The sequence below is a fragment of the Sinohyriopsis cumingii genome, chromosome 1, assembly GCF_028554795.1.
Source record: "Sinohyriopsis cumingii isolate HCF-2022 chromosome 1, ASM2855479v2, whole genome shotgun sequence".
NCBI lineage: Eukaryota > Metazoa > Mollusca > Bivalvia > Unionida > Unionidae > Sinohyriopsis > Sinohyriopsis cumingii.
In genome coordinates this window covers 173,613,107-173,632,122 of record NC_142961.1, presented here as the reverse complement: position 1 = coordinate 173,632,122, position 19,016 = coordinate 173,613,107, and the positions used below count along the sequence as shown (strand labels likewise).

At 37.4% G+C, this 19,016-nt stretch overlaps 1 protein-coding gene across 3 annotated transcripts in view; it reads right to left on the bottom strand.

Moving 5' to 3' along the window:
- The window catches only part of LOC149808399 (signal-induced proliferation-associated 1-like protein 2), a 210,271-nt gene that overhangs the window by 38,704 nt on the left and 152,551 nt on the right, over nucleotides 1–19,016 (bottom strand). For 2 of the 3 annotated variants that reach the window (XM_089976661.1, XM_089976669.1), the window contains exons 15-16: nucleotides 17,046–17,300; nucleotides 12,635–12,894 (exon numbers count right to left, since the gene is read on the bottom strand). In XM_089976661.1, coding sequence (XP_089832787.1) covers nucleotides 12,635–12,894; nucleotides 17,046–17,300 — 515 coding nt within the window. The remainder of the gene's footprint in view (nucleotides 1–12,634; nucleotides 12,895–17,045; nucleotides 17,301–19,016) is intronic. The other variant, XM_089976678.1, reaches the window with a different exon arrangement.

The window sequence follows — 19,016 nt, the reverse complement described above, 5'->3', positions numbered from 1 at the left end:
TATACATGTCCTTAAGAGAAATAGGACTTGATATAAATGTCCTAACAAGAACCCTGAATGAATTGATGATATACATGTCCTTAACACATTCACCCCTAGCGACGACTTTACGGGGCAGGAGGTAGTAGCCTACTGCCGAGCTCTGTAGCGTCATGGTCATGCATGATACACTAAAGTGGGTGGTATTATAGAAAGGTAGACAGATGTAGCTCTACAATGATACCAAATAATCTGGAATATCTAGTAGCACTACAAAATACAGATAGAAAAACCTCAATTTTTTGGACCCTACTTTTTTTAATGCAAAATTCGCCTGTGGTCAGAATCCCATTTTGTATCTGGATTTTAGACTTTTAGGTCTCAGATCTAAGGCAAACTGGTATGAACTGCAAACTGACAGATGAGCCTTTGCAAAAAGTAGGATAAGATGGGCATTTGGAATAAAGAGTGGTCTCCATACAAAAATAATGGCTCCGTTTAGCACAAAAAAAAAAGAAATGAGCGAGTCAAATAGCCAATGAAAAATGCTGTTTCTAACACAACTAGGCAGTATGTTATTGAAAGATGACCGGGGATTTGGTGTTTTTGAGTCTATTTAGAAATAGCTTTCAAAATGTGTTTCCTGCTCGATTTTCAGGCAAAAATGGCAAAAACCTCCAGGGGTTAATGTGTTAAGAGACAAGAGAGGCTCTTGTCTGAAACAACTATATGTAGCAAATCTAGGAAGGTAATTACTGTAAAACAAAACTCAAACAACCGATCTGTTCACAATCCAAGCTATATTCTGTTCTAAAAGAAAAAGTTAAATAATACTTACTGATAAAAGTATAAATATCCACCTCTAGTACAAAACATGTTCAGCATCATGGAACAAGGAATATCAGTTTGAAAAATTCACTTTCAAACAAGATCAATACCCTTATCTGCAATGCAATGTAGCAGCTCAAAGATCAAAGAACATCTAAACCTGTGCCAATTACTGAGGCATTTAACAGATATCCCTGGCTCACATCCAATCAGGTTCATTCAATTCATGTGTAAACTGAAGATAAATGTTATTTTTTGTTGTGCCTGCCAATCTGATTGTCATGTAATAATAAATTACTACAATACAATAACCAGAAATACACTGTTACAATACACTAATCAGCTGTTAACATGCAATCCTCATAATGGCAGACACTTACTGCACTAATACACAAAAAGCTCTTCTTGTCATTCCTAATAGCCCATAAACAATTTGTGTGACCATGTGTCGTTTAGCTTGTTTCATTTAAAAAGTTTTTTAGATCTGAGAAAATGCTCAATTAAAACACATTGTAAAAAGGAAGTTACTTTTAATATGGAGTAGTCACCATTTTAGAATTCTTTGTCATTTTCATATGAACCATGTGTAATCAGAGTAACTTGACATCGCGTGCCCCCCCCCCCACCGCCTTTGATCATCCTAAACATGTTTGTATTAGATTCCATGAGGTTCATTAGAGCAGATTTCAAAGATAATAGAGCAGATAATAACCTGTTGTGGCCACAACACACCAAATGTATTTTTAAAAAATGTTAAAGCCTTTCAGAAGGTCAAAATATTATCTTTCAAAAACATTTAAAAACTGATTTTATAATATGTGTATTTACATGCAGTCCTATTGAGATTACTGCGATACAATGTGGGGTAATTCACATGAAAACAAGAGACCCAGGTGATCTTGACAGGTTACAAACTAAACAGTTGACCATTTCATTCCACTGGTTAATGTTGTATGGTATGACTACACTCATATAAATGAGCTCAAAAACTTTTGGATCACCCTGACTTCGCCTATTTCACTATATCTAGATAACAATTCTTTCGAACTATAAAGACACACAGTCACTGACAGAAGTCATGAAAGATCTTGATATAAACACCATTTACTAATAAAAACTGGATGAGAAATATAGTCCCTTGGTCTAGAGATGAAACAACTCAGTCAATCAGATGCAAGGAATCTCACTAATATGCATTTAATATGCATGGATCATGCTCACTTTTGAAACCATCCAAAATCTTTATTATATAAACCCATATTCCACTTCTGATTAGAAATATGGCTACCAAACAGGCAACAAGCTCAGCCAATCAGATGCAAGATCCCCTTCATGCACCTCACTCATTATCAATCTTGCCTACTATCATGATGATATAAACATATATTCCAAGTCTAATCAAAATCAGATCATAAATTTGGCCCACAGAGAGGTAACAAGGTTAGCTATCAAATGTAAGATTACCTAATTTGTATGCAGGGATCTCCTCAATATCCATGATCTTGATGATGTAAAACCATATTTCAAGCCTGATCAAAATTCAATCAGAAATATCATCAGAAACACGCTCCATTGTACTTCAGTCTTGACGCAATATCCAACAGCACAAACAGGACAGTCTATACACTAATGATTAATGATACATGTGTATTTGAGTGTGAAAGTGACTGAAATACAATACCAGTATGTTTATCTGTGTTCATGAATGTCCTTGGGCACAACATGCTGCCAACCTGGTGGACTGTGTGATTTAGATTTTTAACATAGCTTCAACAATTTTTCTAGTCATATCGCTATGATGTCTGCAGTGTGGTAGTTTAAAGTGATGTCTAGCACTGGGACATCATGCTCCACCATGACACATATTATCCTGACACCAGACTGACCAGTCCTAACACTAGCCTCTTAATGCTGAGTGCCTAGCGAGGCAGCTGTTAGTACCATTTTTAGAAGTTTTTGGTATGACTCGGCCGGGGTTCAAACCCATGATCTCCCGCATCCGGGGTGGATGCTCTAACCACTAGGTAACCTGGTGGACTAATTACATACTGCATGTGTGTACATATGCACTGGTGAGTGTCCATGCTGGATGAGTGAAAGGAAAGAAAGTGAGGACATTGTTGCATATAGATGCCATGATAATATGTACATGTTAGTTTGTTTGCAGGACTCAAGATCTCCAACTGGGTCACCTTCATTAATCAAAGTCATTTTTATTATTACAAGCTCAATCAAAGTGTAGACATCAATAAAAGGTGTGCCAAAACCAAAACTGGGCAGCATGTTGACCATTAAGGTACATGTACCTACAAGTGCCAATCAGCAGCATGTTGACCATTAAGGTACATGTACCTACTATGTCTTATGAACACTGGTTACATTTTCTAAAATTAAACTTGAGTAACTTGTCTATTGATAGCATACTTACTACCTACCTATATCACACTGTTACACTAGAACCATTCAAATTCATCAAAATCACCAAGAAACAGTATTCTGTCTGAATCCATTTTAATTACAGCATTCTGTCTGAATCCATTTATATACTTTTGGTCCAAACTAATTAAAGTAAATAGACCTCATCAATGTTGACCAATTGGAATGCATGTCCCCAATACTGACAGGAATTCTTGCCAACTAAGAACACAAAACCATCTGTAAAGAAGATGCGAAATGAACTCAGTTTGCTTTTTATAGACAGCATTGGATTGAGTGGTAACAGGATTATTATCAAGGTTTCAGTAACACATTAGAATGCATGCAGCTAGACTGATACACTGTACCTCACACTCAACTGTTAACACCCAACATTCCTGTTTTGGATGAATGCTTTTTACATTAACAGCAACAATAAGTACACATGTTCAATAAATTGTATACATAAATTTTCAATAAATGGAATGTTCTCATATTTTATGGTATTCTTTGGAAAGTAAATAGTTGAAGCCAATAAATGTTGTCATATTTTAGGACTCTGACATACACAGCTTTAACCATCAGCACAATGGTCAGTTGTAGCACACTGAAATGCATAACTTTAACCACCAATACAATGGTCAGTTTTAGCATCCTGACATGCATAACTTTAACCACAAATACAATGGTCAGTCATAGCACACAATGACATGCATAACTTTAACCAACAGTGAGATGGTCAGTTTTAACACTGATGCACCACGAGTACAGTAGTCAGTATTATTTATTCTAATTATATGGCTACATCCATTGCCTTCTTGTTTGCAATACCTGTCAACAGTGACAATAAAACCTAATAACATTTTCAAGTTAGCATTACAGGTAGATTTTAATTATAATTTTTAGGCATATACATATAGGTAGATCCGAGTGATAATTTCTAGTAATGTGGCAATATCAAAGCCATAATAATGAATGTCAGCAATCAACCTGTTAAATACAAGGATGACTTGGAGGGTTTAAGTCACACTATTTCTTAAAGATCAAATGTAAGAACCAGGCCATGGCCAGTCAGGACCAGCTGCCTTGGTGTGTCCTTGGGTAAGGCACTCAGCATAACATCAGGCCATGGCCAGTCAAGACCAGCTGCCTTAGTGTGTCTTTGGGTAAGGCACTCAGCATAACATCAGGCCATGGCCAGTCAAGACCAGCTGCCTTGGTGTATGCTTGGGTATTACAATCAGCATAACATCTGGCCCTCGTCAGTCAAGACCAGCTGCTTTGGTGTCTGCTTGGGTATTACAATCAGCATAACATCTGGCCCTAGTCAGTTAAGACCAGACGCCTTGGTATGTCCTTGGGTAAGGCACTCAGCATAACATCAGGCCATTGCCAGTCAAGACCAGCTGCCTTGGTGTGTCCTTGGGTAAGGCACTCAGCATAACATCAGGCCATGGCCAGTCAGGACCAGCTGCCTTGGTGTGTCCTTGAGTATTACAATCAGCATATCATCTGACCCTGGCCAGTCAACACCAGCTGCTTTGGTGTGTCCTTGGGTAAGGCACTCAGCATAACATCAGGCCATGGCCAGTCAGGACCAGCTGCCTTGGTGTGTCCTTGAGTATTACAATCTGCATAACATCTGGCCCTGGTCAGTCAAGACCAGCTGCTTTGGTGTGTCCTTGGGTAAGGCACTCAGCATAACATCAGGCCATGGCCAGTCAAGACCAGCTGCCTTAGTGTGTCTTTGGGTAAGGCACTCAGCATAACATCAGGACATGGCCAGTCAGGACCAGATGCCCTGGTGTATGCTTGGGTATTACAATCAGCATAACATCTGGCCCTCGTCAGTCAAGACCAGCTGCCTTGGTGTGTCCTTGGATAAGGCACTCAGCATAACATCAGGCCATGACCAGTCAAGACCAGCTGCCTTGGTGTGTCCTTGGGTAAGGAACTCAGCATAACATTAGGCCATGGCCAGTCAGGACCAGCTGCCTTGGTGGCTCCTTAGGTATTACAATCAACATAACATCTGGCCCTCGTCAGTCAAGACCAGATGCCTTGGTGTGTCCTTAGGTAAGGCACTCAGCATAACATAAGGCCATTGCCAGTCAAGACCAGCTGCCTTGGTGTGTCCTTGGGTAAGGCAGTCAGCATAACACCAGGCCATGGCCAGTCAAGACCAGCTGCCTTAGTGTGTCTTTGGGTAAGGCACTCAGCATAACATCAGGACATGGCCAGTCAGGACCAGCTGCCTTCGTGTGTCCTTGAGTATTACAATCTGCATAACATCTGGCCCTGGTCAGTCAAGACCAGCTGCCTTGGTGTGTCCTTGGGTAAGGCACTCAGCATAACATCAGGCCACTGACAGTCAAGACCAACTGCCTTGGTGTGTCCTTGGGTAAGGAACTCAGCATAACATTAGGCCATGGCCAGTCAGGACCAGCTGCCTTGGTGGCTCCTTAGGTATTACAATCAGCATAACATCTGGCCCTCATCAGTCAAGACCAGCTGCCTTGGTGTGTGCTTGGGTATTACAATCAGCATAACATCTGGCCCTGGTCAGTCAAGACCAGCTGCTTTGGTGTGTCCTTGGGTAAGGCACTCAGCATAACATCAGGCCATGGCCAGTCAAGACCAGCTGCCTTAGTGTGTCTTTGGGTAAGGCACTCAGCATAACATCAGGACATGGCCAGTCAGGACCAGCTGCTTTCGTGTGTCCTTGAGTATTACAATCTGCATAACATCTGGCCCTGGTCAGTCAAGACCAGCTGCCTTGGTGTGTCCTTGGGTAAGGCACTCAGCATAACATCAGGCCATTGACAGTCAAGACCAGCTGCCTTAGTGTGTCTTTGGGTAAGGCACTCAGCATAACATCAGGCCATGGCCAGTCAGGACCAGCTGCCTTGGTGGCTCCTTAGATATTACAATCAGCATAACATCTGGCCCTCATCAGTCAAGACCAGTTGCCTTGGTGTGTGCTTGGGTATTACAATCAGCATAACATCTGGCCCTGGTCAGTTAAGACCAGATGCCTTGGTGTCTCTTTGGGTAAGGCACTCAGCATAACAACAGGACATGGCCAGTCAGGACCAGCTGCCTTGGTGTGTCCTTGAGTATTACAATCTGCATAACATCTGGCCCTGGTCAGTCAAGACCAGCTGCCTTGGTGTGTCCTTGGGTAAGGCACTCAGCATAACATCAGGCCACTGACAGTCAAGACCAACTGCCTTGGTGTGTCCTTGGGTAAGGAACTCAGCATAACATTAGGCCATGGCCAGTCAGGACCAGCTGCCTTGGTGGCTCCTTAGGTATTACAATCAGCATAACATCTGGCCCTCATCAGTCAAGACCAGCTGCCTTGGTGTGTGCTTGGGTATTACAATCAGCATAACATCTGGCCCTGGTCAGTCAAGACCAGCTGCTTTGGTGTGTCCTTGGGTAAGGCACTCAGCATAACATCAGGCCATGGCCAGTCAAGACCAGCTGCCTTAGTGTGTCTTTGGGTAAGGCACTCAGCATAACATCAGGACATGGCCAGTCAGAACCAGCTGCCTTCGTGTGTCCTTGAGTATTACAATCTGCATATCTGGCCCTGGTCAGTCAAGACCAGCTGCCTTGGTGTGTCCTTGGGTAAGGCACTCAGCATAACATCAGGCCACTGACAGTCAAGACCAGCTGCCTTGGTGTGTCCTTGGGTAAGGAACTCAGCATAACATTAGGCCATGGCCAGTCAGGACCAGCTGCCTTGGTGGCTCCTTAGGTATTACAATCAGCATAACATCTGGCCCTCATCAGTCAAGACCAGTTGCCTTGGTGTGTGCTTGGGTATTACAATCAGCATAACATCTGGCCCTGGTCAGTTAAGACCAGATGCCTTGGTGTCTCTTTGGGTAAGGCACTCAGCATATCATCAGGCCATTGCCAGTTAAGACCAGATGCCTTGGTGTGTCTTTGGGTAAGGAACTCAGCATAACTTCAGGCCACTGCCAGTCAAGACCAGCTGCCTTGGTGTGTCCTTGGGTAAGACACTCAGCATAACATCAATCCATGGCCAGTCAAGACCAGCTGCCTTGGTGTGTCCTTGAGTATTACAATCTGCATAACATCTGGCCCTGGTCAGTCAAGACCAGATGCCTTGGTGTGTCCTTGGGTAAGGCACTCAGCATAACATCAGGCCATTGACAGTCAAGACCAGCTGCCGTGGTGTGTCCTTGGGTATTACAATCAGCATAACATCTATCCCTGGTCAGTCAGGACCAGCAGCCTTGGTGTGTCCTTGGGTAAGGCACTCAGTGTAACATCTGGCCCTGGTCAGTCAGGACTAGCTGCCTTGGTGTTCCTTACTAAGGCAATCAGCATAACATCGGGCCCTGGCCAGTCTGGACCAGCTGCTTTGGTGTGTCCTTGGGTAATGCACTTGGCTCTCATTTCTTCATCACGGCATAGCCAAGAATGTATTAAAAGTGCTGTTAAAACCAACTATAATTACTACCGAGATAGTTCTATGCATGTTCCATTTTACTATTATAAACAGACTGCCCTAAATAATCTTTCAAATATTATTCTGACTATTATTTTCTTTGTGTGTCACTGAAGAATTTATTTTAATGTCAAGTTTGATTAAAAATATAGTTGCTAGAGTGTTGACAAGCCCAACTACTCAAATGCAAGATCATACCATGAATATGTGTGGATCTCGCACATAATTATTCTTAACCGTGATCCATATATATATATATATATATATATATATATATATATATATATGCCTATTTATCAAATTTGACTAAAATCCTAATAGTCTCTTGACTGGTGCAAGATCACCTCATAAACATGCACAAGTCTTGCTGATAATAACAAGAGTCCCTTGAAGGGACTGATGCTCTACTGGTAAAAAGAATATCCAGGAATTCAAGATAAGACCATTTCTTCCTTTTAACTGTCCAATATTAAAACCATCACCAATATTCTTCAGTGACAACTGCTGTGGTACACATGCTATAAGTCAGCCTGTTGACACCATTTTCATTTATGGCAAAACCTACATCATTAGAGGTCTTTGTGTGAAAACCCATACTGATATGACCATCCATTCAGGAGGAGTAACGATAACAAGAATTTCTATCAGACTACTGTGGTGGCCAAATCTGACATCAGATTGGTAAGACTTTTATATAGAACAACAAAACATATGAACAGATCATACCATAAGCTCTTCCGGTCTATGACTAGTAGAGGTAAAAATCATCCAACATTATACAATATTAGCCTATTTACCAAGTTTGATTGATACTGGATCCAAAATACTGTTGGATATATTGAGATTGGATCCAAAATAATGTTGAATATATTGATATTGGATCCAAAATACTGTTGGATATATTGATATTGGATCCAAAATAGCTAATCAGATGAAAGATCACCCCATTAACATGCACAGATCACTCTCATAATAAAACACATGGAATGTACTGATAATACAAGCTTATTTACCAATTATGCTAAAAATCTAATCTAATCTAATTATAGAGTTGCTTAAGTGTTGATAAGCTCAGCCAATCAGTTGCAAGATCACCTCATTATGCTGCATGTTTTTCATTCTAAATTGCAATTATCTTTGGTCATGACGATTCAAGCCTATTTACCAAGTTTTATCAAAAAGAAAATTAATTTTAATGATGCAATACTTACACAGAGCTATTGTACAGTTTACTCTTTTTCATGTAAAAAAATCTTGTCCATTCAGTGTAAATACATCTTGGCACAGACTGGAGAATTGTCAATAAGACGTGGTCCTTGTTGCACCTCACATGGGCATGTGTAGAGCCAGTCACCTTTATCATAGATGATTCAGCAATAGCAATGGGTAAATAATGCTTAAGTAAAATTAGTTTTACCCCAACAAAAACTACATTTTAACATCAGTAACAGTTTACACATCACTATTCCACAGCTGAATTTGTCAGGTGAATAAGCTATGTGTTAAACTGATCAAAAACTGAAAAAAGTAAAGTGCTCACTATTACGGAAGAGATCCATTTAACAGAATGTTGTTGTCTCTCTGGGCCACATGTTGTGCCAAAACATAGGGGTCCCACATAAAATAAGTCTGCACATGTGATAACAAGCAGAGGTAGAAAGATAGGGTAGTATGGGATTACCAAACTGCTGCCTTCAAGACTTCTTGAAAGAAGAACGATTAACATGGGCTGATTTACATGGGCCCATCATGCATTAACGGCTCAAACATAATGGGCTTCAGTTTCATAAAAGAAAGGTCTCTATCAGTAGAGGGACTAATAAGCTCTTTTCATTGTGCTTACAATTCACCGTGAGACAGTGAAGGCCAAAATATCAATAGAGCCCTTAAGATGAAAAACAAGTAAGTGATTTTTGGCTACAAATTCTGGTTGACAGGGGAAGGAAACAATCACAACTGCCATAAAACTGGAGAGAACCAGTGTCAACAGACAATGCATGAATGTCACTGTCTCTTCTAGTAAATACCAAAGCGAGTAAAAACACAGTCTTGAGTGTGAAGTCCTGGAAGGAAGCCTCACCACTGATGGTTCAAAAGGGGTTTTGGTTAAGGACCATAAAACACAAGAGAGATTTCATCTGGGTGTAAGAGAACATGAGACAGGTCTCCGCAGCTCAAAATACTAAATGGGCCCTGAGAAAATTTGAGTGTGTAAGAAATGGCAGATCCATAGCCCCTGACAGATGATACTGGACATCTTTTGTTCACAAAATAACACAAAAAGAAATCAGCGATAGAAGTTACAGAGGAACAGCTAAGATCCTGCAGCACCAATCACAGAAGACTTCCTACCTGACACCTCAGACTCTGGATGTTGAAGCTCTCCTGGCTTGCATGATGCAACTGGCAACTTGATCCGAAAACTTGTTCTGGCAGATAGATTGCCAGAGATGAGCCAAGCATGAAGGTGGAGAATGTGTGGGCTACTATGTAGGAGGGAGCCCCTGTGCTGTGACAGAAGATCCCTCCTGTATATATCCTATCATGAATTCAGTCCCACTCAAACAATTTTATAGTATCTACTCATAACTTCAGTCCCACTCAAATAATTTAATAGTATCTACTCATAAATTCAGTCCCACTCAAATAATCTAATAGTATCTACTCATAAATTCAGTCCCACTCAAATAATCTAAGAGTATCTTCTCATAAATTCAGAGTCACTCAAATAATTTAATAATATCTACTCATAAATTCAGTCCCACAAAAACAGCTTTATAGTATGTATTCATAAATTCAGTCCCACTCAAATAATTTAATAGTATGTACTCATAATATCAATCCCACTCATATAATTTAATAGCATCTACTCATAAATTCAGTCCCACTCAAATAATCTAACAGTATCTACTCATAATATCAGTGCCACTCAAATAATCTAACAGTATCTACTCACAATATCAGTCCCACTCAAATAATCTAAGAGTATCTACTCATAAATTTAGTCCTACTCAAATAATCTAAGAGTATCTTCTCATAAATTCAGAGTCACTCAAATAATTTAATAATATCTACTCATAAATTAAGTCCCACAAAAACAGCTTTATAGTATCTACTCATAAATTCAGTCCCACTCAAGTAATTTAATAGTATCTACACATATATTAAGTCCTACTCAAATAATCTAAGAGTAACTACTCATAAATTCAGTCCCACTCAAATAATTTAATAGTATCTACTCATAATATCAGTCCCACTCAAATAATCTAAGAGTATCTTCTCATAAATTCAGAGTCACTCAAATAATTTAATAAGATCGACTCATAAATTCAGTCCCACTCAAATAATCTAAGAGTAACTACTCAAAATATCAGTCCCACTCAAATAATTTAATAGTATCTACTCATAATATCAGTCCCACTCAAATAATTTAATAGTATCTACTCATAAATTCAGTCCCACTCAAATAATTTAATAGTATCTACTCATAAATTCAGTCCCACTCAAATAATCTAAGAGTAACTACTCAAAATATCAGTCCCACTCAAATAATCTAAGAGCATCTACTCATAAATTCAGTCCCACTCAAATAATTTAGTAGTATCTACTCATAAATTCAGACCCACTTAAATAATCGTTGCAATGCTTTTTAATTATAATAGTACATCTGACAATATTCTATGAATTTTATATCTATGAGAATAATAAATTTAAATGGTGAATAGTGTTTTAAAGCATGATACCTCCTTCATATTGTGGATAGTATGAATGGACTAAATTACTATCTGTACACTTGTCTGTGGTCAAGATTTTGTACTGACTAAAGTACAATACTCTGTATACTCATCTGTTGTCAGGATTTTGTACTGGACTAAATTACTATTTCTATACTTGTCTGTGGTCAAGATTTTGTACTAGACTAAATTACTATATGTACACTCATCAGTGGTCAATATTTTGTACTGGAATAAATTACTATCTGTACACTCATTTGTGGTCAAGATTTTGTATTGGACTAAATAACTATCTGTACACTCATCTGTGGTCAAGATTTTGTACTGGGCTAAATTATTATCTGTACACTCATCTGTGGTCAAGATTTGTGTATAGGACTAAATTACTATCTGTACACTCATCTGTTGTCAAGATTTTGTACTGGACTAAATAACTATTTCTATATTTTGCTGTGGTCAAGATTTTGTACTAGACTAAATTACTATATGTACACTCATCAGTGGTCAATATTTTGTACTGGAATAAATTACTATCTGTACACTCATTTGTGGTCAAGATTTTGTACTGGAATAAATTACTATCTGTACACTCATCTGTGGTCAATATTTTGTACTGGAATAAATTACTATCTGTACACTCATCAGTGGTCAATATTTTGTACTGGAATAAATTACTATCTGTACACTCATTTGTGGTCAAGATTTTGTACTGGAATAAATTACTATCTGTACACTCATCAGTGGTCAATATTTTGTACTGGAATAAATTACTATCTGTACACTCATCAGTGGTCAATATTTTGTACTGGAATAAATTACTATCTGTACACTCATTTGTGGTCAAGATTTTGTACTGGAATAAATTACTATCTGTACACTCATCAGTGGTCAATATTTTGTACTGGAATAAATTACTATCTGTACACTCATCAGTGGTCAATATTTTGTACTGGAATAAATTACTATCTGTACACTCATTTGTGGTCAAGATTTTGTATTGGACTAAATAACTATCTGTACACTCATCTGTGGTCAAGATTTTGTACTGGACTAAATTATTATCTGTACACTCATCTGTGGTCAAGATTTTGTACTGGACTAAATTACTATCTGTACACTCATTTGTGGTCAAGAGTTTTGACAAGTTGGTTGTGTTATAGACAAAATTTTAATTTTTTATACAAATTATACTCACCATAAGGCATTTCATTGCTGTCCTTAGAGCCACTTCGACTGTGCCTCTCCTCTAGTGTGCCATACTGACTATCATCCTGTGCACGACGGACAGGGAACCCTTCCGTCCCTTCACGACTATCATAAAGAGACCCTCTTCCAGATGACATAGTGGAGTCAGAGTAACCATGGTTACCAGTTGTTTCTGATCGTGGAAGACTAGATGACTGCCAGGACTCAGTCGCATAATAAATTCTATTGGGTGGGATTTTCACATCCCCTCTGTAACAATAAGACACATAAATGAAACCATTTTCAAACATCTAATTAATAACAAATTAAAGGTTGTATACATTGAGAATAAATGTAAAATTATTGATCATAAATTATTATCTCATCTTTGTCTACATACTTGAAAAATAAGACAGCAAAGAGGTGTAATTAATTTTTATCTTGCATCATCAAAAAGATTGGAAGTGATTGCATAGATAATTGATACACTTTAATAGATTGATGACAGGAGTTTACCTAACTATACATAATCAAATTAAAGATAAAAATGGCTTCTTTTCTTTTTCTTATATTAAATACCTGTTATTCCTTGAGAAAGTCAGAAACTATGAACGCCATACTTTATAAATTACATGAAAGATATTGCATCTAACATTGTCTATGGATCAAAAGTTACAAAAATAACTCCATGAGAAAACGATAGTTAGTCATTTACCTGTCAAACTTAACATCAACTTTTGATGTGTACTGTAAGCAGTTTAGTAAAAAGTTGTATACTCATCTTACTAAAAAGAGTGTGACATGTTTGAATATTTCCTACCACCAACTATGCATGTATGTGCATGTGTGTGTATGGGGTAAAGATACATCTATCATCAATTAATCAAATCATAAAATGCAAACTAAACTGAAATCAAAATATAAAGATTACTGCCACCTACATACAATACATGCACAAACCACAAATACATACTGGTATTCGATCTGGAAAAAAAATGTAAAGACAAGAGGCCCAAGTGTGACTGCAATCACTTAACTGGCTGACATCTGCCTAATAATCAAATGCAAGAACAGCTGATATAGAATCTTGGTTATAAGGATGGTGTCAAATTGTTAAAAGTTTTGTTCACAGATTTTTAAAAAACAAAAAAAAGCAATGGTCAACTTTCTCTACTTTTAGTTTCTTCTGCCATATTTTGTGGCTGATGATCATCATCCATATTGAACTAAAAGGCTTTCAAACCAGAATGCTTTCTATCAAATTTGGACACATCTCATTTCAGAAGTTTTTCATGAGTCATTTTAAAGTTGTCCTGTTTTTAGCAAAAGTGGGAATAACTGATAGCAGATCAGTATCACTTGTCTAAAAAATGACAGCCCTTCAAGCCATGATGCTTTCTGTCAAATGTGATAAGTTGTTTATTTAAAATTTTGTTGTTTTCTTTTTAGTTATTCGCCATACTGGATGGCTATCATTTGTAAAGATCTGAAAGGACTTAATGCAAGATTGCTTTCTACAGGATTTGGTAAAATTATATTAAGCAGTTTTGGAAAAGTAGTTTAACATTTTTTTCTATTTTTAGTAACACTGGCAACAGGAATCCGTATGATTGAATAAAAGAATGATTACTCACTTTAGTCAAATTATGTCTAGTGATTTTTAAAAGAAAGTGTGTGTGTGTGTGAAGTGTGTGTTTGGATTTTAACATAGCTTTAACAATTTTTCAGCCTTATCGCTATGATGTCTGCAGTGTGAGTTTATAGTGATGTCAAGCACTGAAGCATCATGCCACAGACATGCAGCATCATGTCTCACCTGTCAAATTATCCTCATACCAGGCAAACCTGTCCTAACACTAACCTCCTAATGATGGACGCTAAGTGAGGCAGCTGCTAATACCATTTTTATAAGTCTCTGGTATGACTCCGCCAGGGTTCGAACCCATAACCTCCTGCATCAGAGGCAGACACTCTAACCACTCTGCCACCGGAGCAAAGTAATTTCAAGGTTTTTCTATATTGGGTAATGGAAGCATTTTGCACAGAACCTGAAAGACCTACACGATAGGATGTGTTGTTAAATTTGGATGAGTTCTATCTTGGTGTTTTTATTAAAAGTTGTTTGAAATGGCATGTAAAAAGTTATCATTTCCAGATTCTTTCTATTTTAAGTAACAGCAGCCATACTTGATGAATGATTGGCATCATTTTCACAATCTGAAAGGTATTTTCCAGAATACAACCCATCACATTACTATTAACTGCTTTTCAAATGTTGTTCATAGGTTTTCCTATTTTTAACATTGGCCATATTTGATAACAGATTTGCATCAAATGTATAAAACTTGAACAATCTGAAAAATGCCATCTGTGGAATTAGGTCACAATACATTCAATGTTTGCTGGGATGAAATTGAAAATCATAGGTCACACTTATAATTCCATATTAGGATATCGACTAACTCTAAGTTACCAAATCTGTGTGACACATTTAGATTTTTAGAAGTCATTTACAATGGTTGATATTGTGTCTGAGTGCATAACATGGGATTTTCCAAAGGAAAATACACAGAAGATTGTCAGTGTAAATCATTTATCATTGCTTTTGATGTCTGCTTTTGACACTGACTCAATAGAGTAAAGTAGTTAAAAATATCACTTATCTATGGTGTTTTTGCAATTATACCTGCCTAAAGTGGATATTGACAATGAAACATGGGAAGCAAACAGAAATCAACATGACCTACAAAGTTGACAAAGATTTAAAACTATTGTTGCTGACATTTTCTTGGCCATGTATTTTGGTTTGATTTTTGTATTAATAATGAGAGCTTATCCAGTATCCCCTGTCAAGTCTTAGTGATTTGTGCATTATTATCATTCAGTGAGAGTTCTGAAAATACAGCTGATGGACAATGGATATTGCACAACTGAGGCAGAACCATACTATAAATTCACTTGCCCAGACTGTGTTCAATTATATTCAGAGAATATGATATACTTATCTGAAAAATCCGAAAAAAGAAATGAAAAAATAAATTAAACCCGTCTAATAATAAAAATGAGTCAAAAACTAAATGAACATGAATTATGATGAAGAAAGAGATGATGTTATAAATGAATATGTTTGATTATGTGCAATCAAAGGACAAAATAAGAGGAAAGTAAACTGAACTGTCAAGCAAGCAGGTGAAACGACCAACTCTACAGACACAAAGATGCAACGATAGACAGAACATGACAATATACAACACCTTTTACAGCATGCAACCTGGTCAACCCACTGTATCAATGGTTAACTTTGAGTGAACATTAATATTTTTTTCATAAACTTTCAAAATATGAATGAAGTACTAAACTATAACTTAATAACCAGTGTAATGTATTTAAAAGGGTCATTACCTATGATATAGTCAAAAACTAACGCTCTGCCAATTTTCCTTTGAGCTAGTTTAATTTGGTGGAGTAGTTCTCCATGAGTTATATGCAAGTAGGTGATATTAATAAATAGGCAAATCTATCAATCTGATGCACTGCAGTTCATGGTTCTGTGATTTCCTATGATCACTGCCGTCATGCACAATTTAGATCAGGCTGTTAATCAGGGCTATGGCAGTATAAAGGATTTAATTATCACAATGTAGGATTGGAATAAATTGTGTTGTATTTTGGAAAATTTGTAATAAACTAGGGTAACAGTGACCCACATTTGTTGCAGGCTGCAATGAGTAGTAAAAACTGTTAAAGTTTGTGCTGTACCTGGAACTGCCTCTAATATAAGATATAACCAAAACTGTCCAACGACAAGTTCAAATCTGATAGGTCAACTAATTTTTTTTTAAAAACAGTTTGCAAAATATTTACAATGAATATCTATAGTCCAAACCCCAACCTTTATTAGCTTGTTTCACACAAATTTATTAGGGTAGTATCAATGGATAAAAACATTAATGTACTCAAGACATCCGGTAGGAAGATGGAGGGGATATAAACGTGCAATTCTGAAAAATTCCTGAACTGCCATACGTTATCACCCACAAATAAATATATATATAAAATAAGGATAAAAACAATAACAATACTACTTTAAACAAAGTAGCAAAGAAAACTGACATCACCAAGGAAAGAATGAACTACTGTGTAATGTAAAAAGCACACAATAAAATTGGGGTTTTAACATTTACCTCTTTTAAGTACATTAAGCTTCAATTGTTTTTTTAACTAAGAAAACTTTTTGTTCATAGAAGCAAGACTGTTCACCAGACTAACTGCTACCAACTTCCATTAAAGAAATTGAAAAGCTTATTAACATTCACCAAAGAGACTGTAAGAAATGAATGCAAGAAACGAACAAATAACCCATATCCTTATTAGTATTTCCTTTGCAGGATGCTTGACGCTAAGACATATTGCGAATGTACCTAGGACTAGATGTAGATGCAGAAAAAGAGGAAGTCTTTTTCTGGAGTGGAAGAGTATTCGATGTCCGTCTTATTGGAACAGGTGTCCCTCGCTCATTCTGAGCATGCTCTGTAGGGCTGCTGCACTGAGCATGCTCAGTGGATGTGCTTGCTGAACGCGCTTTCTTCTTATGGAGAGAAAATTCAGCCTGAATGACAGCATGGAGTGCAGACGAGGATGTGTAGTGGTGGGTAACGTGCAGGTTTACAACACCCCTGCCAAAAGCAATAATGGATGATCACTTTATATACCTGATGCTTTGTACAAATAACCATCAGGTTATGCAGACAAAGCCATGAACCAATGGAAAAGCACATTAAGAATGAAATGAACATGCAGTTAATTTCCAGTTTCTTGGCATTTGCATTACAACAAATATACCACATACACTCACTTCCAAGTAGAGTCAAACTGCAAACAACAAAGATCCTTATCTACTGTAGCATAATGCGCTTTGAGAACAGGGTCTATACTGTTTCTTCAAATGATTACTATTAACAAACTGCCCAGACTCAAATCTGCCAACATATTATGTGACAGCAGATCTGGGTCTGTGCAGTTTTGTAGTTGGACTTGACTTATAAGCAAGTTTGTACGATACTACCAATCAGGATTATTTTATGCATTGCTGATGATATTCCACACAACTATCCTAATCCTCTGAAATACTGACTTTGAATACTTACAATGTTAAAACTGTGCATCAAAAAATGCATGCTCTTTATACTGTATAATATGGTAATTGTTTTAAATCCATGACAAGAATTCAGCCATTAAATGCTTCAGTCTGTTGTGCAAAATTAAAGTGAGAGAAAAGTACATTAATGACTTCAAAAGGTACCATATTTACTTGCTTGAAAGTTGAAATGATAAAAAACTATTGATCCAGATCTGCTGTCACAAAATGCGCCAGGAGATCTGGGTCTATCGAGTTTGGAGTACAGCAAACAACACAGATCCTGATCTGCTGGCACATTATGCAATGGCATATCAGAGTTTATGTTGACCACAGTTGGACCCAACTTGTACATGAATATACAAATATACATGGTCTACAGTTGGACCCAACTTGTAAGTAAATATACAAATATACATGGTCCACAGTTGGACCCAACTTGTACATGAATATACAAATATACATGGCCTACAGTTGGACCCAACTTGTACATGAATATACAAATATACATGGTCTACAGTTAGACCCAACTTGTACATGAATATACAAATATACATGGTCTACAGTTGGACCCAACTTGTACATGAATATACAAATATACAAGGTTGTCTATTCATGACTGCACATTCAGCCTGGAAAGGTTAACTTAACAATATATAGGATTGTCTGTAAACTTAAATTGAAACAGGTACATTGTATCAACTACATATACACTTAATTTTTAATACTGGAGGTTGATGCCCTGCCAACTGCAACCATACTAGAAAACAACAGCACAAAGGAAGCTGGCTGATTGAAAACAATACATAGTATGGCAATGAAAGAAAAAGATGATGGTGAAAATGATACAGGGAAAAACTGTAAATGAGTTCAGTTTGAGACTTCATCTTCAGCTGTGACAATATTTAGTGTAATGCAAATGACAAGAATCTGTAACTTGAAAATTGTTATGAAAAGAAACTGCTGAAAGAAATCATCTCAAAATGATATGTGGTGTCATATGTAAGTTTAATGTACATTAAAAGAGATTTCTTTTGTTTGTTAAATTCAGACAGTCAACATTTGCCATAGCTTGCTGTCTTTTTCTATATAAATATATATTCAGACTTTACCTATAACTTGCAGGTGAATTACTGTAAGCTTTAACTATCTGAGATTGTTTATCACATAATGATTGAACCATTTTCTCTTCAAAATGGTTTTCGTTTTACTTGTTGTCCACCAGTGTTACAGTAACATGTCCGAAACTGCATAT